The sequence below is a fragment of the Apis mellifera genome, linkage group LG5 (assembly GCF_003254395.2).
Source record: "Apis mellifera strain DH4 linkage group LG5, Amel_HAv3.1, whole genome shotgun sequence".
NCBI lineage: Eukaryota > Metazoa > Arthropoda > Insecta > Hymenoptera > Apidae > Apis > Apis mellifera.
Genome location: NC_037642.1, coordinates 5,801,364 through 5,819,236, shown reverse-complemented (window position 1 = coordinate 5,819,236; position 17,873 = coordinate 5,801,364). Strand labels below are relative to the sequence as shown.

The window sequence follows — 17,873 nt, the reverse complement described above, 5'->3', positions numbered from 1 at the left end:
TACGAAATCCAATGGGAGGAAGAATTATCGCATATCTTACCCGGAATTTTCCGACGATCTTCTCGAGTACTGCCTCTCCCACAACCTCTTTTGAATATTCTCCCGGCTGTACGGATTGTTTTCGATAGGCGGAGCATTTTCCCATTTTTTGTGCTCGCGTTCGGCGATCGAACCTGTATTTTTAATCGCAAAGAAATTTGTAAAAATCTCAGTACTTTTCTCGATTATCTCGCGTAAGGAAAAAAAGAAAATGATAAAGAAAACGACGGAGAAAGAAAATTTGAGATTGACCTGGCCTCGGAGGAGTGGCAAGTCGGACCTCTTCGTCTGAATTCTTGCTCTGCTGGGACGGATGCGAAGCCGATTCAGCTTTGGCGGACGCCACAGCCTCTCGGCATTTGCTGCACAATGGAATGTTGAAGGATTGTTACAGTATCATCAGTAAGAAGAAAGTTCTACGCCGTTTTTACAGACCGTTAACGGTTGACGTTACGAAACGAACCTAGCTTCGACACGAACTAAACAATCGAGAAATCTCGAATTCTTCCATCTTCCAACTTTTCAAATAATTCAATTTCAAAAGAGATTTTTCGAAAAACTTTATTATATGTCCTTGTAAATGAAACTCGATTTAAACAAAAATTTACCTCTCCTCATTTTCCATCGTCGAATCCATCAGTGGCGAAAAATCGGACGATTCACTCTTCGTCAAGCTGTCCAAGTGCCTTTGGGTCGCGATATCGTAATGCTCGGTGTATTCGCTTTCTTGTTCTTGAATATCCTCGGCTGAATTTTTCGCCGATGAAAATAAAACGCACAATTTAATAATAAATAGAAAAATTACAGTTTATTTAATTACTCACCATGAAAGTCGACTTTTTGTTGAGCGAACGTTGCTTCCTCCTCCACACTGTCCACGTCGTTCACGGCCATCAACTTCTTCTTCGCGCACTCCAACGAATCCAGAACGTTCTTCTCCCGCGAAGAATCTATCGATTCCAGGTTATCGTTCCCCCCCAATTCTCTCAGTTCCGCCATGGAAATTCTCGGGGTTGACGTCGGCGTCTTTGGCAAGTCTAGCAAGTTTTCATCGGTCGTGGAAATTGCGAATGGTTTCGAGCGATCCAATAAATTATCCCCGAACGGTTCACCCTTCTCCAATGGAGAATCGAATTCGATTGAATTCTCCTCCAAATTTCCCGTCTCGTCCATTTTCGATGCCTCATTCTCGATTAAATTTCCTGCTTTTGGAACAGTTTTAGAACGATACCCCTCCTCGACCTCTTTGGCTTCGACCTCTTCGTTTCGTTCCTCACCCATTTCGATCCTTCGATCATTCAAGCCTTGAATCTCGATTTTCGACGGATCGACGAGGGGGTGGTATTGGTCCAGATCATTCTCGAACCTTTTCTCGTCCGGGGTTCGCGGCACCACGTTGCTTATCGCCTCCATCAGCTCTTTCTCGATGTCCTCGTCCGCCTGGGCTGAAGAACATTCGGACAGGTCGGAGGTGTCTTCCGCGTCCTTGTCGCCGATCAGAGCCTTGTAATCGGCGCTAGGATTCGGTACCAACATGGCCACGGAGTCAGCCTGCTGCGTCTGGACCTTCTTCTTTTGGAACAACCAATTCTCTTCCCAAGACTCGACAGGGAATACTAAATCCACGTTGGTCGGCGTGTCGATCTCGTCTTGGCTGTCCTCCGATTGAAAAGCTGCAATTGAGTCCTCGTTTCAGTAAGCAAGCATTTTGTTGATCCGATAAAATTGTGCAATCTTTGATAAATTGTATTCTAATATTTCGATTATATTTTATTATATGCCAAGATACGAATCACTGCATTTATTAAATTTATATAATTTATATACTCCTCCTTCCCCTTCCTTTATAAGAATTACTCTTTATCTCATTTCAAATTGTATTATATAAATTTCTTACTTAATGGATTACGTCGTAGAATGCAATTTTCACTTTTTATTAGTAACACCGTCGAAAGTTTAAAAATAAATTTAATTCGCTTTGAGAATCATTGCATAAAATATAAACATCCTATATTTTTTTTTTTTGATCCTAACAATGTCGTTGCTGTGATATTCAATCGAAAAACGGTATGTTAACGAGTAATCATTAATAACACTGACAATAGCTGACTGACCGATTGGAATATGCAAAACGTTGCCTCGTATGATCAGCAAAAATATCGCATGCTCGAGTATTGTCCACGTATTTTTGCAAATGGAGGGAAACGAGCGTATTCGGCATATTTGAACGAAATTTAAATTAAATTACGCTTACGATCGATGATGTCCATTCCAAGTTCAGGAAATGGCACTCGATGGGCATTCTTGACCGGCAAAACAGATTCCCTGGAATCCTCGTCCGACGCATACGTTGTGGTCACTTCCTCTATTCGTTCTTCTATCTGAAACGAGCGAAACATCTTTTAATAAAATCTAAATACAGAGAGTGGATTTAATAAAAAATGAAAGAGAGTGGACGATGCTCGCAACTTTTAACATTTTATATATACCGTTTTTTGATTTTCTTTTATCGGTTGAAATTGCCACGCGTGTTTCAACACGAAACATCGTGGTCTTATTTCGTTATGCTCGCTTATCATATTCGCTTATCGGTTGATCACCCGACCCACCTACAAACCTAATCTCGAAATTTCTATAAAAAGACTGATGTTTTTCAAATTTCCTTTTTTTTCGCGTGTATTTAAAATTTAAATGCGTTCTCGTTTACTTTACGATAATTTTTTTTTTTAACATAGATAAGTAGTTCTAAGTACTTCGTTCAGTATTTTCTTCTAAAATTCGAGGGATAAATTTTAAACTTATTTTTCGCGTTCATTGATCCGTGAAATCGTTTGAAACGAGTTTGGAAAATTTGAAAACGATCTTGACGAGTCGTATATAATATTGCTTCGACCTCGAAACGATCCAGAAAGAACGGACTCTTTTCTCCGGAAGAGTTTTCGTTTCTTTCGCGAGTTCTCCGGAGGTTCTGCCTCCGTAAAAGGATCGCCTACCGTGAGAGATAATGACTCCGGTTGGTTTCTAACGCGTCTCGAGCTAGATGCACTGTAGTTGCTGGCGCAATCCTCCTGGGACAACGGTTCCAGCCTGCCTTCTTCGACACCTTCGTCGAGCCCTGCCTCGCTTTCACCTGAAAAACCAAATATATGTAATGGATAAAAACGATTCCTCTTGGATCTCCTCCTCTCATCCTCTTTTTCACTCTTCTCGTTCAAACTTCTTTAAAATAACTCGAGAGAAGATTTTAATTCCATCTTTGAGATTCATAAAATGCATCAACATCGACTATAACGCTATTGTAATTAACTGTATAATTATTAACTATTTATACATGAAACTGTAACAAATATACTTGTACATTTATTCATCCACTTATTCTTTAAATCATTGTTTCTACTTTTTAATTATTGTTTCTACTTTTCGAATCGTATGATTCGCATCACACGATAAGATATATCGCTCAAGGGTTTTCCATTCACAATTCACATCAGAAAAATCAAATTGAATTCTCGAATACTTTTGAAAAGTTCGCAAGGAATCGGTGTTTGAACAGGAAACGTACAGGTCGGTGCATATTTCGCAGGCACGACGATCTTTCCAGTGAGAACGTTGCTATTCCCGTCCACCTCTTTCTTTTGGTATTTCTCGATGACCTAGAAAATCCATCGTTCGCTCATCGATTTTATCCACTCGCTCGATTCTCGAGCGAATTCCACGAATTCCGTGAACCGGAGCCCGAGCCTCTCGAGAAGAGAGAGAGAGAGATGGGCTCCCCCTCCTCCTCTCTCCTTCCCCGAGGGATCAGCCTCCGAGAAGCGAATATATTTTTCTGTAACCTTGTTGAGGATCGTGGTGGCGAGCACCTCCTCGTAACTGTTCTCCACACCGTTCCTCTCCTCCTGGATCCTTCCGCTCCCGTCGCAACTTCCGAGACCGGGCAGTCTCTTCGCCTCCTCGACGACACGCTCCACGATGTCGCGAAGCGTTTGCGCCGTGCTTCCCACATCCGTGCCAGATTTGTCTGAAAATTTTTCATCGCAATCTGTGTTAGAAAAATTTTTCTTTTTTCTTTTACACACCGTGGAATTTATTTCTTTTCTTTTTTTTTTTTTTTTAGACTGGAATATCTAACCGCGAAAGTGAGACGAATTGTCGGAGGAAATATTCTCGTAAAATGCACGAAATTTGTGTCAACGCGAGACGAATTTTAACGACAGATGTACACGCGCTGCATATCGAGGCATATGAAGAAATTTCCCCATTTTTGGAATTTTCTTTACCAGCCAGCCAGTGCAATTCTTTTTTTTTCTTTATATCTATTCCGCAAAATTCGCGAATAGATTTCAGCAGAGAAATAATTTTGCGTTAATAATTCTTTTAAGAAAGAGAAAAAAGAACTCGGTCAATCAATAATTCGATAATTCAAACTTTCCTTTCTTTCCTCTAAACCTCGAACTCTCGTTGTTCGATCAACCGCCCATCCACTCCTCCCTATATAAATATCGACTTATCCCTTAATTCTATATATATTCTTAAAGAAGAAGGCTAGAAGAATTCGAGAGGAGAATTCCTCTTTGAAAAGGAAATAACGCGGCGAGAAAGGGTTAAACGAGTGGAAGGGAGAGGAGGAAAAGCGGCGATGCCGTACTTTCATCGGCAGGTATCGGTGATCGAGGCATCCCGTTTGGCCGCGTCTCGGCGACGCTTCAAGGTAATTTCACCGGCTCTCGCGGCCTTGTCAGCAATTCCTTCCTTCCTTCTGCGCTATCGGGAGAAATTCGACACGACCTGGTGAACTCTTTTCGCGGGAAACTCGGTACGGAGGAGGAGGAGGGCAGAGAGAGATGTTTACCTCTTGGAGGATGGGTCTCTCTCTCTCTCTCTCTCGACGAGATAGATATTGAGTTAATGGGCAAAGTTTGTCATGTTGACAGATTCATGGGGGAAGAGATCGAAGTGTGTATATATATATGGAGAAAACGCGCGTTCCTACGATTTATCACGTTCCCGGTCATTGATTTTTCTTCTTCTGAACCTTTGTTCGGAACGATTTCGAAGGACGCGGTTAAATAAATTTTTCTTAGCCGGGTTCTTTTTTTTTTTAAAAATGATAATTTTATGCCTTGATGTCTTAATACTTTGGCGGTGGTAATAAAATAAAACGAAGAAGAAGAAGAATTGTAAAAATAATAACTCGGAAAATAATTATTCTCTTATCATTAAGATTTTCGTAATATCTTCCAAGAGTATCCGAGAGTGTTGGGAGTAACATACTTTCAATATTTTATTGCCAATAAATTTTAATAGTTGTGGTAGTCGTAACATTTAAAATATAATGTTCATAAAACTATTTCTGACTGCTTATCTCTCTGTAAAAGGGTTAAGGATGCCTGCTACAAAGACATCATAAGGTTTGACCGTAAACGTAATATCTTGTTTTTGTAATTGAAAGAGATGGAGAAGAGAAGCTCAATGGAAAAGAGAAATATTTTCGATGAACGAAGAAGAATTTCTTATAACAACTCCTTTTCCGTATAATTTTCTACGAATCTCTTCTTTTTTTTAAGCTCGTTTTAAAACATTCTCCCACGCCAGGAAATTAATTGCACACCAACAAGGCCGTCTCATTGTTTTTTCGATCGCGATCGACGCACGATTCCATTTAAATTCCATTTATGTCTATCTATCTATCATCCGTTCAAAGTCTAAGTTTAGCCGATTTGCATCAACGCGTCCTCGAACGAGAAGAACGTATCATTGGTCGATGAGCTTTCTAACCCTGATCTCTCGCCAGAAGGTGAAGGTCGCGTACATTTATTTCCATTCTATCATTTCGACCATCATTGGCGGATGTTCATCGATCGCCCCCTCTACTCGCCTTTCGATCAATCCTCCTCGATTTCCCACATCGTAACCTGGAAACTACTACTCACTCTGTGGAAATGAAGAAGTTATTTCAAGGGAAAAGTGTTTGCAAAGAGACGTTTCTTTGACAAGATTTCTTTCAAGGAAATAACAATTTTTCTCTCTCTCTATTTTCCTGCTTTCAACTTTCCAAGTATTTCCACGAAATTCACGAGAATCGAATTAGTTTCCAATACTGATTTATATTTTTTATAATTTTCGATCCACATGAATAATAAATTTATTATTGATCATTAATCAAAAGCGTGCACGTTAATGCGAATATAATCATCGATGAATTTCCACAAAAAAAGAAAAAAAACTTTATCCTCTCTTGAATCCATCAGTTCGATCAACGTTTCCTTCAACGACCTTCGCGTATATTTTTCTTCTATTCCCTCTTTTAATGAACGCAATATATATTCATAAATTGACGCAAACAATCAGCAAAGCGTAATAGAAATGCGCGTAAAAGAATCGAGGCTCAAGGATGATCGTGCCAACTATGATCGATTACAACTATCTCCGCCGTTTTGCGAAACGTGGCCATTTATCGGTGGCTCCGCTCCGCTCGTTTTTCCCGAACTTTCTAATCGCTGAATATCAGCGGGTGAATCTCGAAAGGGAACGGGCGACCGTTGCATTCCGAGACGCTTCATTTTCTTCAAAACGACAATCGGCGAAATCGAAATGCATGTCGCGGTGAAACGTCACTCACGTAACGGAATTATAGCGATTATCGTATACTTGGTGTATGAGGTATAATCGCTCATGCAAAAGAAAAGAAAAAAAAAAGGTTTCTCTTCTCTTGCGTCGAATAACGTATTGGAAACGTGGCCGATCGAACAGGAAATCGTCACCGTCTATGATTTCTGCTTAACTCGATTAATATTCCGCGAAAGCTTAACGGATAACAACTTCTATAAAAATAGAATTTCTATAGAAATATTCTAAAAATTATGAAATCGCGATTCCTTCGCGATGATTAATTTAATTACTTGGAATCGGTTTCTATCAGATTATTGAAGGACGAAGTTTTTATTGATTAACTTTTTTTCGAAATTCCAAGTTAATAACCCGAAGGAATTTTATTATTAATTCGATGATTGTCAGAGGAGGTGAGAGTCGATGGACTTTGGACTTTGTTAAATTGGAAATTCAATTAATATTTCAATATCGCCGTTCAACAATCGCACGTGAAAAACAGATACGGATTATTAGCCATTTACATTCATTTAAAAAAAAAGATTACCATATATCTTGCGTTCTTGGAATAATAAGTCCGCTTCTTAACTGATAAGAGGGATGACGTAAACGGTGTACGGACGTGTTGCAATTCGATTGCACGAAAGTTGTAATGAAATGAATTTTGATGGCCGAATAATAAGAGGGGAAAGAGATTTGAGAATGAGAAACTAATTTCGCATGCCTTTTTTTATAATTATAACTCGTTTCGAGAATAAAAGGAGGGAAAAGTGGATAAATTTCTTCTTTCTTGATTTTTACCGTAGCTATGTAATCCGGCTAAGTGAAAAAATAATACTCGTTTCGAAAATAATTAACAAGTGAACAGAAACGGAAAAATAACTTTCCGTTTTTAAATGTGTTTCTTATCAAATTTTATTTCTATCTTCCCGAATTATTATTTATACCGAGAATATTCTTCTTATCGCGAACATTCCAATGGAAGCGAAATTTCGTTCTCCGAGAATCTTTTTTTCTTTTTTTAAATCTAAATCACGTTCAACTCCTCATGTACGAAATTACATACGCCGTTACGTAAAAATACGAATCGTTGTTGTAGATAAGAATGCAGGATAAGAAAGGAAAAAATTATATTTAATTTAGAAAGAGTTTTAAAAAATTATACACGAAATAATCGTACGACTCGGCTGATGATTCGCCGATAATCCGAATGACCCTATTGAAGGCGTACAACGTGTTATCGCGATGATAGCCGCGACGTTTGTTCCTTCGAATCGATCATAATCGATCATAATCGAATCGGTGACAATAACGGTGACGATTGTTACGCGTAAGAAGTCACATGGAATTTTTTTTTTCCTTTTCGCGAACTGTTGTGTTATCTGTATTTAAAAACATCGATAAGGATTCGTGTGTAATTTAGATATGATGATCTTAATCGTCGTGAATTGTTGTGCAAAGATTTCCCTTTTTTAATAAAATTTTTAATGTCACAAATCAAATATTTAATTTTATTGAACGATTATATATTTTTATCTCTTATTGAAAATTATATATGGGGAAAAGAAAGTTCCAAAATTAATATTTTTTTCCATTTATTCATAATATTCAATTACTTCAATTCATCTCAAAGATAATTGTTGATAACTTTTATAAATATTTTGTTGTATCGTTCTTCTTCTTAATCTGTCTTGAATCAAATTATTTTTATCGATTTCTGTGTATTGTTAGACTTGTTATAAAGAGCGACAATTTGACGATAAATGAATTTTGAAAGAAGGCAGAGACAGAAAGTTGAACATTTTTTAATAGAAGAATATTATAAAGATGATTAAGATAATGGCCAGAATTAACTTAAATAAATGGATGACAATAATGGAATTATCTAGACGACAATTTACATCTCGAAACGCGGTGAAAGACAATTTTCCTCGGTTTGTTCGTTTGCGAAACACCGTGAAATGATATTACGGGATGTCGTACGAAATTGTAAAACGAGAAATGAAGGTAACGGGGGGGATCTTCTCATGACGGATTATTACGCGCAATCGAGGAACCGTGCCAGGGACGGTTGAACAGCTTGCTGATGACAATTTACAATAACCGTGACGAATCTGTGCCGATGATACTTTCACGAGTGCAATCTAGATCGGTATCTTTTGTAATCTATCTAATTTGTGGATTGCTAGGTTTCGCGAAAAAGTTTTTTAAAAAAAAAAACTTGGGCTTGACAGAACTTTTTTCCTAAAAGATTTTTCAAATTGTATTTTTGGAAGTAAATACTTGAATAAGAGTATAAAATAGAAAAGAGGTTTAGAAATGTTTGATTTCATCCTTTTTTTTGTCCATTGTTGAAAATAAATTAAAAATTGATAAATATTTACCATTTTCCTCTTTGATGAACAGCAAGTAGATAATATAGGCGACAACTAGGCCGCCTATTATTGTTAGCATATCCGCAGTGAGTTCCAGCAACATTTATCACGCGTTTCACATCGTATCTGATAAGGTATTAAACGGTTTGTTCACATTTTCGTTCTCTCTAAAAACTCTTTTATCATTATAGACAACACAATTTTCATCCAATTTTCTTCCGATCCGATATATAAAGATATATTTCATTAAACAAGATTAATCTACAAAGAAAAAAGAAAATGCAAAAAACATTTACATCATTACTTTTCATTAATTTCATTTTATTAATTATTCTCGTTGCGTAAAACTCTTATCTCTTTTTTTTTTTTTTTGTAACACTTTTCTAGATACACAGAGAGAAAACTTCGATGATCATCTCAAGAAGACCATTTCCTTTATATTCCACAAATATTTCCTGTCAGCTATAACTTTCTCGTTTTCTCGTGATCGGTTAATACCGGAAGAGAACTTGGAAAACTCGTCAGATTGTTGTGTGCATTGTTGTGGTTCGTATAATCATCGGTAATTTCCGATTATTGAGGAAAAAATTACGCGGTGAATTCGGTTCGTGAAAGATCTCTTCACGTATCCCATATCGAGTGATTCGTTTTAACTTTTCCCGGCGATAATCACGCTTTCGATCCGGCGATTTAATACGCTCGTTATGTCGTGTTAAAAATAACGAGTCTCTTCCTTTTTTCTCTCAACGACACTCATAACAATATATACACATATATTTTTTTTTAACAGGGAAATTAAAAATCGTCGAAAATAATTCGATATATCATTGTCAAATTGGCATAATTGAAAATAATCCACACAGCTGTGCATACACGCTTTATTGCGCGAAACAACTGAGTGCGCATGCGCGCAAACACGTGCACGGAAACGCACGAACTTGTCCGTAAAATGCCGAACGTAGAATCGCGCCAGCGAGAACGGCCTTTAAACCCTCATTTGAATAGTTGTTTGACGACGATCCTCTGAACTTTGAAATTTCTTGCTCGAGACGATAATCTTTTTTATTTATCACGTATATTATCACCAGATTATCTCTGCTATCATTATCGATTGTCATCGCCGATTATTCTTACTTTTTCTCCTTATTGTAACTGTGAAGCTGATTTTGAAATATCGGAAAAAAATGTTTTAACATCGTGAAAATAGTAATTACTCGTGATAAAGATTCGAAATTTAATCGATTTAAATATAAAAATTTAAGGGGGGGAAAGAATATAAAAGAAAAATAGAAAATAAAAAAATCAATAGAAAATAAAAGTACAAATATAATAAAAAAAATATTATAATATATTGCATCGCAAATAATTATTTAATTATTCTTATTATTCTCTAATATGTCTTGCAGTGTTAATCGAACCGCTACGTGAAATCACTATCAGTTTTTTTTTTTTACTAACTAGCACGAGACACAGTTAGAAACATTTAATATTTTTACTATCGTACTAATTATCCTAATAATTACTATATAATCGCATTGACCTATACATTTTTAATTTTAAAAACGAGAATTATTAAAAAAAATATATTACCGAGATAAAATTGTGACGAAGAAAAGTGGAAAAAAGATATTCATTAATTTAAACGTAAAAATTATTCATAATTATATAAAATTATCCACAGATTATTTTTATGTAACTGTTCATTGAAAAATTATGGGAAGATTTCTTTTTATTAAAAAAAAAAAAAAGAAAAGAAAAAAAAGTTTAAACTCGCTTCGAGTTGAAGATCATCCAACGGACGACGCATGGCTTCGTCACGTTTCTCCCACTTTTCCTTCTTCATCAAAGCCAATTATCCAATGCCGTTTTTCCAATGCGTCGTCAATGCCTTCTACGATAGATATTGTAATGGAACAATCAGCACGTAAATAGAATTGCAGAGAAAAATGAAAAGGAGAAAACAAATTCTATTATTGTCGATTAATATCAAATGGCTTGTAATTACTAAGATATCTGACCAGCTGAGATACGATTTTAATTTTTCTCAGATTAGATTAACGGTTGAATTAAAAAACGATTTTAACTTTTTTTTTTCGCGTCACAAATTACAAAAAGGAGAGCAAAAAAAAAAAAAAGGAGAACATTGTTTCATTATCGATTTGATCAGTATCTGAATTATCGAAGACACGATTTCAACCTTTTTGGATTCGATTAGATTAAGAACCAAGGATACAAAGAATCACGAAGCTCGAATTACAATGGTGAGGAAAGAAAATTATATCAACAATTGTAAATTACCTCACGCACAATAAAGTAAATACATCGCTTCAGATTAGATTAGATTTAGAAGAGGAAGAAGACGTGTGAAAAAGAGTTTATGGGTTTTTATACGATACGGGTTACCATCGACGAAGAGAGGTGTTTGTTCACGGTTGAACAGAAGGGAAACAACATGGTGTTTACATCACAAAGGCAGGGGGGAGGAGGCCTCCATTCACTCGCCAAGGAGGTAATTAAAAGAGAACGCGGCAAAGCTAAATAGCAGATATTGATTCATCGGCTCGGTTTCTTTCCTCTTCACGCCTTCCGTTTCGATATCTTATGTTGCGAGCAATTGCAATTAACAAGCAAGCTAGCTCGGCCTATTGCAATTACGTACACGTAGTAGTCAACACACGTTGCGCATCCCCCAATTTTAATCCTTTTTTCGAAAATGGGATTAAAATCCTCTTCCATGATCCCTCTCTCTCTTTTTCTCTCTCTGTGTATCTCTCGTCGTGACAAGATAATTACATCCACGATGCTTACTTATTATTATCGAAATCACACTCGTTGTTGTTTCAGATAATTAATTATTTAATCACTTTCACTCGTTGGACTCGTGCTTTGCTTTTCAAAAGGGGTAAATCTGGCCACGCGTTGATAATCGTTCGCACAACACCATGCCGCCGGTTCTATCTCGCGAGAGAATTTTTTTTTAATCGGAGAGAATTTAACTTCTCTAAGTTTAAAGCAACGATGTGACGCGCGATGTAACGGTGGAACGAGCAACCAGCTTGAAGAATAAACTGATCGCCGTGTGTTTGTGTAATCGCAGGCCTGCGCCGCTCACGACTGTGCGTCTTTGCCAAAGCAGCCTGATACACGACCGACGTACCCCACATACGCCGCTCGGTACGGCTTCCTTTTAGTGGGGGATACTTTTGCGAGGGAACCTACATTTTCTAAAATCGACAGACGTCCGTTTCCGTGAGACGTCGATCGTTGCCACACGATCTGTCACGTGATGTATTTTTGCATTATTGATGATTGTTTTTTTCTTCTCCTTCTTTTTTCTTTCTTTCTTTCTTTTTTTTCGTTTACGTTTGTGTTAGGAGATTTTTAATTAAGACAAATCTCGAGATCCTTCTTGATAGTCGAAGAAAGGATCTGGAATTTAAAAAAGTTTAGAAACTTTTCGAAATTTATAGAAGGATTCTAAACGATTTTAAAAGATTTTCGACGAAATTGCATCGATATATAGGATAGAAAAAAATTATGATGAATTATTCATTTCATTGACGAGGCGAATTTGAAATATCGAGTTCGAAAGGGGAAAAATTTAATGCAAATATTAGTATTTGACGAAGGAATTAAGTAATTTTTTTTAATTAAAGAAAATTCCTAAGAATGCAGAACAATTGATGTGTATCTATTGAACCGCATAAAGATGTCGTTGACGTCAAATTTTATTAAGAACGATAAATGGGAACTTAACGTTCGTGGAGGAATGAAAAACAATCGTACACAACTTCGTTCTATTTAATCGAATTGTGTAAACTGTAATAATCGAAGAAAGGAGCCGGTTCATTGTATGCAAATGCATCGACAAAATTGTGCGTGATAAATATTGATGAAAGAAATTCACATATAAATTTTCCACGTAACAATAAAATGGACAATTTACAAGAATTGTGTTATATTTAACTAATGCTCCCGTAATTGGATTATAATATTAAAATTATATTTATACGAATATTAAAATTGCAATAAACAAAAATATATGCTCATTACGAAATTTAATATTGGTATCTCATTTGTATTCTTCGATATTTATTATTAATTTAGATCTATTTTTATCATTTCTTTTTTCAACTTAATCTTAAAATGGAAAGATTGTAAATAACTCTTCGATCGTGTTATCAATATTCAAGTTCAAGTTATGAATAGCCGATAGCCTTTAAATATAATAATGTGTAGATAATAATTTGATTGAAAAAAATTCAATGAAACCAAGTTTCCTTCGAAACGACCGGACGTGTGATTAAATTCAATAATATTCAACGCGTATTTAATCGTTTAATTTTATCGGTGGAAGGAGGAGGAGGAGGAGGAGCAAAAAAAGTGATCTTTTCCGGAATAAAGATAAGGTAAATTTTTTTCTCTCTCGATCCCGTTGACTCATTTTCTTATGTAACCTACAAAGAAGCTATTTAAGATTATTGTTTCGAGATCGTTATACCCACCATTGTTTCGCTTTAGATAGTCCTTCGATCGAGATATCGAGGATGATTCATTTTAGAAAAGAAAAAAAAAAAAAAAAAAAAAGGAAAGGAAAAAAATTAATTCGCGCGAATATTCGTGCAAAGTGTAAGCGAGTGTACCGTATGTGGTGAAATAAAAGTTAAAAAATTACTTAAAAAATTAATCAATGAGATAAACTAAAACGAATTAAAACTCAATAGGTGATTAATTTCGTGTTGAAATAATTTCTGCTCATAAATATATATCGTTACGCTTTTATATCTATGTGGTAACGTGTAATATGTAATATCAACACGTGTACAAAAAAGAAAAAAAAAGAAGAAAAAAAGAAAAAAAGAAAAAAAGAAAATGATAATCAAACAAGTGACACGAGATGGCGAACTTAGACTTTGAAATATATATAGTGTGAATACAAATGACGAATGACGCTACAGAAAATAGAATTTATAGGAAGGGGAAATATTAGTAGCTGAATCTTTTTTAGTGATTCTATTATTAACGCAAGATCAGCTTTTTTTGATTGACCTTTTCACAATAGTGAGACACTTGTGATTTCTTTTCATTCATACTTTTATAAAGAACAATGCTACAATGGTAATGCAGTTATTATTGAAACGAATAAACGTTGAAATTTTCCTTAAAAATAGTTTGAATTGAAAATAATGATGCATATCGAAAGGTTATGGTCTTTTAGGAAATCTGCATATTAGATCATTCGATAAATTCGTACAGCAAGATATTTAAATAATTCACGATGCGTTCTTTATTTTTGTTCTCAAACGAATTAAAATGTTTGATGAAAAATAAGAATGAAAAGAAAATTCAATATTAGTCTCAAAATAACATTGGTGTAGATACTTTTATAAAATCTTCGCTTCATATTTTTGAAAAACATTGAACATTCAAGGAATAACTATTGAAATAAAAATTTACTAGAGACAAATCTTTTTTCCATTGAAATAAATCACTATCTTAATACGTATAATAATTTTCTAATTTTAAGTAATTATAAATTATTCTAATTATTTTTTAAATATTTTATTCAAATGATGTTTAAATTGTGAATCAATTAATGCCAATTATTTTTTTTTCTATCACAATTTAAAAATTTATAAAATATTGATAAATATAATAATTGACACAAAATTAATAGTAATTAATTCTCAATCATTTAATCATTAATATATTCCTTGTTTGTACTTCTATCACCATTCATCTAATTCTAAATGTGCTGCATGGATCCATACATATTCAAATTAAATATTATTTTATAACATTAAAAAAGTTCAGTTTAAAAATATTTTCGGCAAGTCATTTTACGTAAAGGATATGTAAACGAGCGTACATGTCGTAATTTTTACATGCACGTTTTTCGATTCGAAGATCCATGCAAATATGTATTTTTTATACGTCGAGCTTATGTCGTTTTTTATACAACTTGGTAATTTATTTAAATTATATTCTTTCTTTTACAATATACCTAAATCATATATGAATACGAAACACACGAAATTTTATCATATAATTCATATAATCGTTCCTTTTAACTCTGATACTAACGCGATGTACCAATTTGTTATAATTTTTTTTTCTTCTTTAAAAAGACCACAAATCTCCTTCAAATCGAGCCCTTTTATCTCTTTCGTCCAATTTCTCGAATTACGAGTCATTCCACATCCGATCAAAATCCTTTTAGCGAAAGGAGAAACGAGAAAGAGTGAATTTATTCCGATAAAATGCTATTTTTTTCGATGGAGAGTCTATCAAAGGACGTTCGAATCCATCCTCCTCTCGTATTCTCTTTCCATTTTCTATTCTCGAATCTTACGTTTTCTGTTCGCATATTTTCCATTATCATTTCCATTATTCAACGATTCAATGAAAAATTTCCTCAATTAACGTTAACCGTACAAAGTCGCTAGAAAAATTATTTTAATATTGGATTTATTTTATTTATTGGAAAAAATCATATACATCGAATGAGTTTCTTTGTTTTTTTTTTTTACAGCTGCATCGATTTCAAATACATATTAAAGTTCGTGAGAAAATAAAGAAAAAAAATGTGAAAAAAAGAAATAATAAATAAATGATTTTTTTCTTGCTAATAACTTGCAAAGTCAGCTCATTCGAATATTAGATCGTTTATCATCGAATGATTACGTTTAATGTGAAAAAAAAAGAAGAAAAAAAAAGATGAATTATGTATATTTTTCGCTTAAACGATCATTTATATTTAAATCGAATATTAATTGATTAAATTTAACTATATTACGCACGTTTCTTATTTAAACGATCATTAATATTATTTTTTACTTCAAAATTATTAGTTAATGTAATATTTTAATTTTATGGATGAATTTTATATCGAGATTACGTAGTGAAGTAATGCTCAGAGACACGAAGTTTTAGAACAAATTACTGTTACGATCATAAAAAATCGTGAAACGCGTGTTTCAGAAAAAGATAGATTGTATCGCGTTACGAGTCGTTTTCGAAAAGTGCGCCTGTATGTATGTTATTTGAATGGAAATGCTTGGGCGCCTGAGGCAGGCAACCTGTTCTACATTGCTGCGCAACGGTGCGACGATCTTAAAATCATGAACGGGTGCTGCTTTGAAACGCGTGTACGTGAATTTTAAAGAAAATTTTGATTTCTTTTAAAAAGAAAAAAAAGTTTTAACACAATCATCTTAAAAATTCTTCTTCTTCTTCTTTTCATCATACAAATTGTCTATTTCTTCAAAAAGATCGAGACGATTTATATTTCGATATTTATCAAAATTTTATGCACGTCAGATTTTTATTTCTTTACGACTTTCAGGCTTGCATTCTTTCAAAATAACTCTAATAATGGCTTATTTGCAAAATGCTTAATTTTTAATGCGAAATTAATAATCTATCAAAATTATATGCCCAAGTAATAAAAAGAACGATTGTTTTAAAACAATCTTATAATAATAAATTTAATTGATTATGAAATAAAACAATGCATGCCAACACATAGAGTTTATTTTATGTTAGCAATATGAGAGACATAAAAGAGTACTTACTCTCTAAAGCTGATTGCAGTACTATAGCCAAACTCGCGAGTGCATCGATCAAGGGTACAAGGTGTTTTTCCAAAAGCTTGCCATCTATTAAACAAGAGTTAGCCGGACGGTTAAGTTCATGCGAGGAAACGTGCAATTATATAAACTGGACGTCGCGATTGTTTCTTTTCATCAAGTACTGTTACATTCGCTTAATTGCTACAGAGTGTTTCAAACGAGAGTTTCATTCTTCCCCGTTAAAAATAAAAATTATAAAAAAAAAAAGAAGAAGAGAAACGAGACAATTAATCGCCACGCGATATATCCCAATGTAATCTTTCCTCCATTTTTTTTTTCATTCGTAATTCTCCGCGTCTTTCGCGATCTCGATGCGAAATGAAATACCCTGTGCACGCGTTCTCCTTCAACTTTTATTTTCGCAAAAGAAACGTTTGGTTCGGGGCAACCAAGCGTCAAAGAAGCAATCGAGATACTCGGTAAGTTAATTGGTAAGCGGGCAACGCCGCGATTTTAAAGATGGATCGTGGACGGGAAAAAAGCGATCGAGAGTTGTCGGCAGTTAATTGTTAAAGTATAGTGGACAGACACGCATCTGGTAGAAATATCACCAGTTTCTCAGACCGAGAAAGGAATTATAAGATAGATCCAGATAGGTGAGCAGCAATTTTCTTGCTTCGACGTGCTCTTCTGCAGATAACAGCATTGTTTTTATTTATTCGTTATATTTTATAAGAAATAAGCACACGTTTTTTTGACTTACTCGTTATAAAATATAAAAAAAGAAGAATGCAAGAAAATTTTTGGATGAGTTTCCATCATTCTCCCTCCGTTTCCTTTCTCAATCTATTTCGAAATTCAGAAAGAAAAAAAAAAGAAAAAAAAATTAATAACACAGGGGTAAAATTTTCGAGTGCACTAGTGATAGATAGAAACAACTCACGTGCTTGTACAACATGTCCTACGTGTTTCAACTTACACGGCGAATGATGATATACCACACGATTGATCGGCACGTCCATGTTGCCGATCAAACCAACCACTATCTTCTCGACAAAATCTCGAAAGGTTTCCATCGTGTTCGCCTCTTCTTTCTCCGCGGCCAAATCTTGTACCGAACTGGTAGCTGCATTTTCCACTCCTGGAAGAAAGAATCAAACGTTAGTGCGATATTCGTTAAAAATTATTATTACAATTTAACCGAACAGTGGGATTAAATTCATATATTTTCTTCGTTATAAATATTTTCGTGTTATAAGAACATTCTCGTAGTAGTTTC

At 34.8% G+C, this 17,873-nt stretch overlaps 1 protein-coding gene across 14 annotated transcripts in view; it reads right to left on the bottom strand.

Annotated features, from left to right (window-relative positions):
* The window catches only part of LOC725732, a 44,991-nt gene that overhangs the window by 6,183 nt on the left and 20,935 nt on the right, over window positions 1-17,873 (bottom strand). For 10 of the 14 annotated variants that reach the window (XM_026440948.1, XM_026440955.1, XM_026440957.1 and 7 more), the window contains 10 exons: window positions 17,538-17,735; window positions 16,598-16,681; window positions 3,876-4,060; window positions 3,602-3,692; window positions 3,033-3,169; window positions 2,294-2,420; window positions 864-1,712; window positions 648-786; window positions 292-401; window positions 41-173 (listed from right to left, as the gene is read on the bottom strand). In XM_026440948.1, the coding sequence (XP_026296733.1) occupies window positions 41-173; window positions 292-401; window positions 648-786; window positions 864-1,712; window positions 2,294-2,420; window positions 3,033-3,169; window positions 3,602-3,692; window positions 3,876-4,060; window positions 16,598-16,681; window positions 17,538-17,735 (2,053 nt within the window). Of the gene's footprint in view, window positions 1-40; window positions 174-291; window positions 402-647; window positions 787-863; window positions 1,713-2,293; window positions 2,421-3,032; window positions 3,170-3,601; window positions 3,693-3,875; window positions 4,061-9,032; window positions 9,285-11,831; window positions 12,162-16,597; window positions 16,682-17,537; window positions 17,736-17,873 lie in introns of those variants that run through there. The other 4 variants (XM_026440949.1, XM_026440954.1, XM_026440961.1 and 1 more) reach the window with 3 other exon arrangements.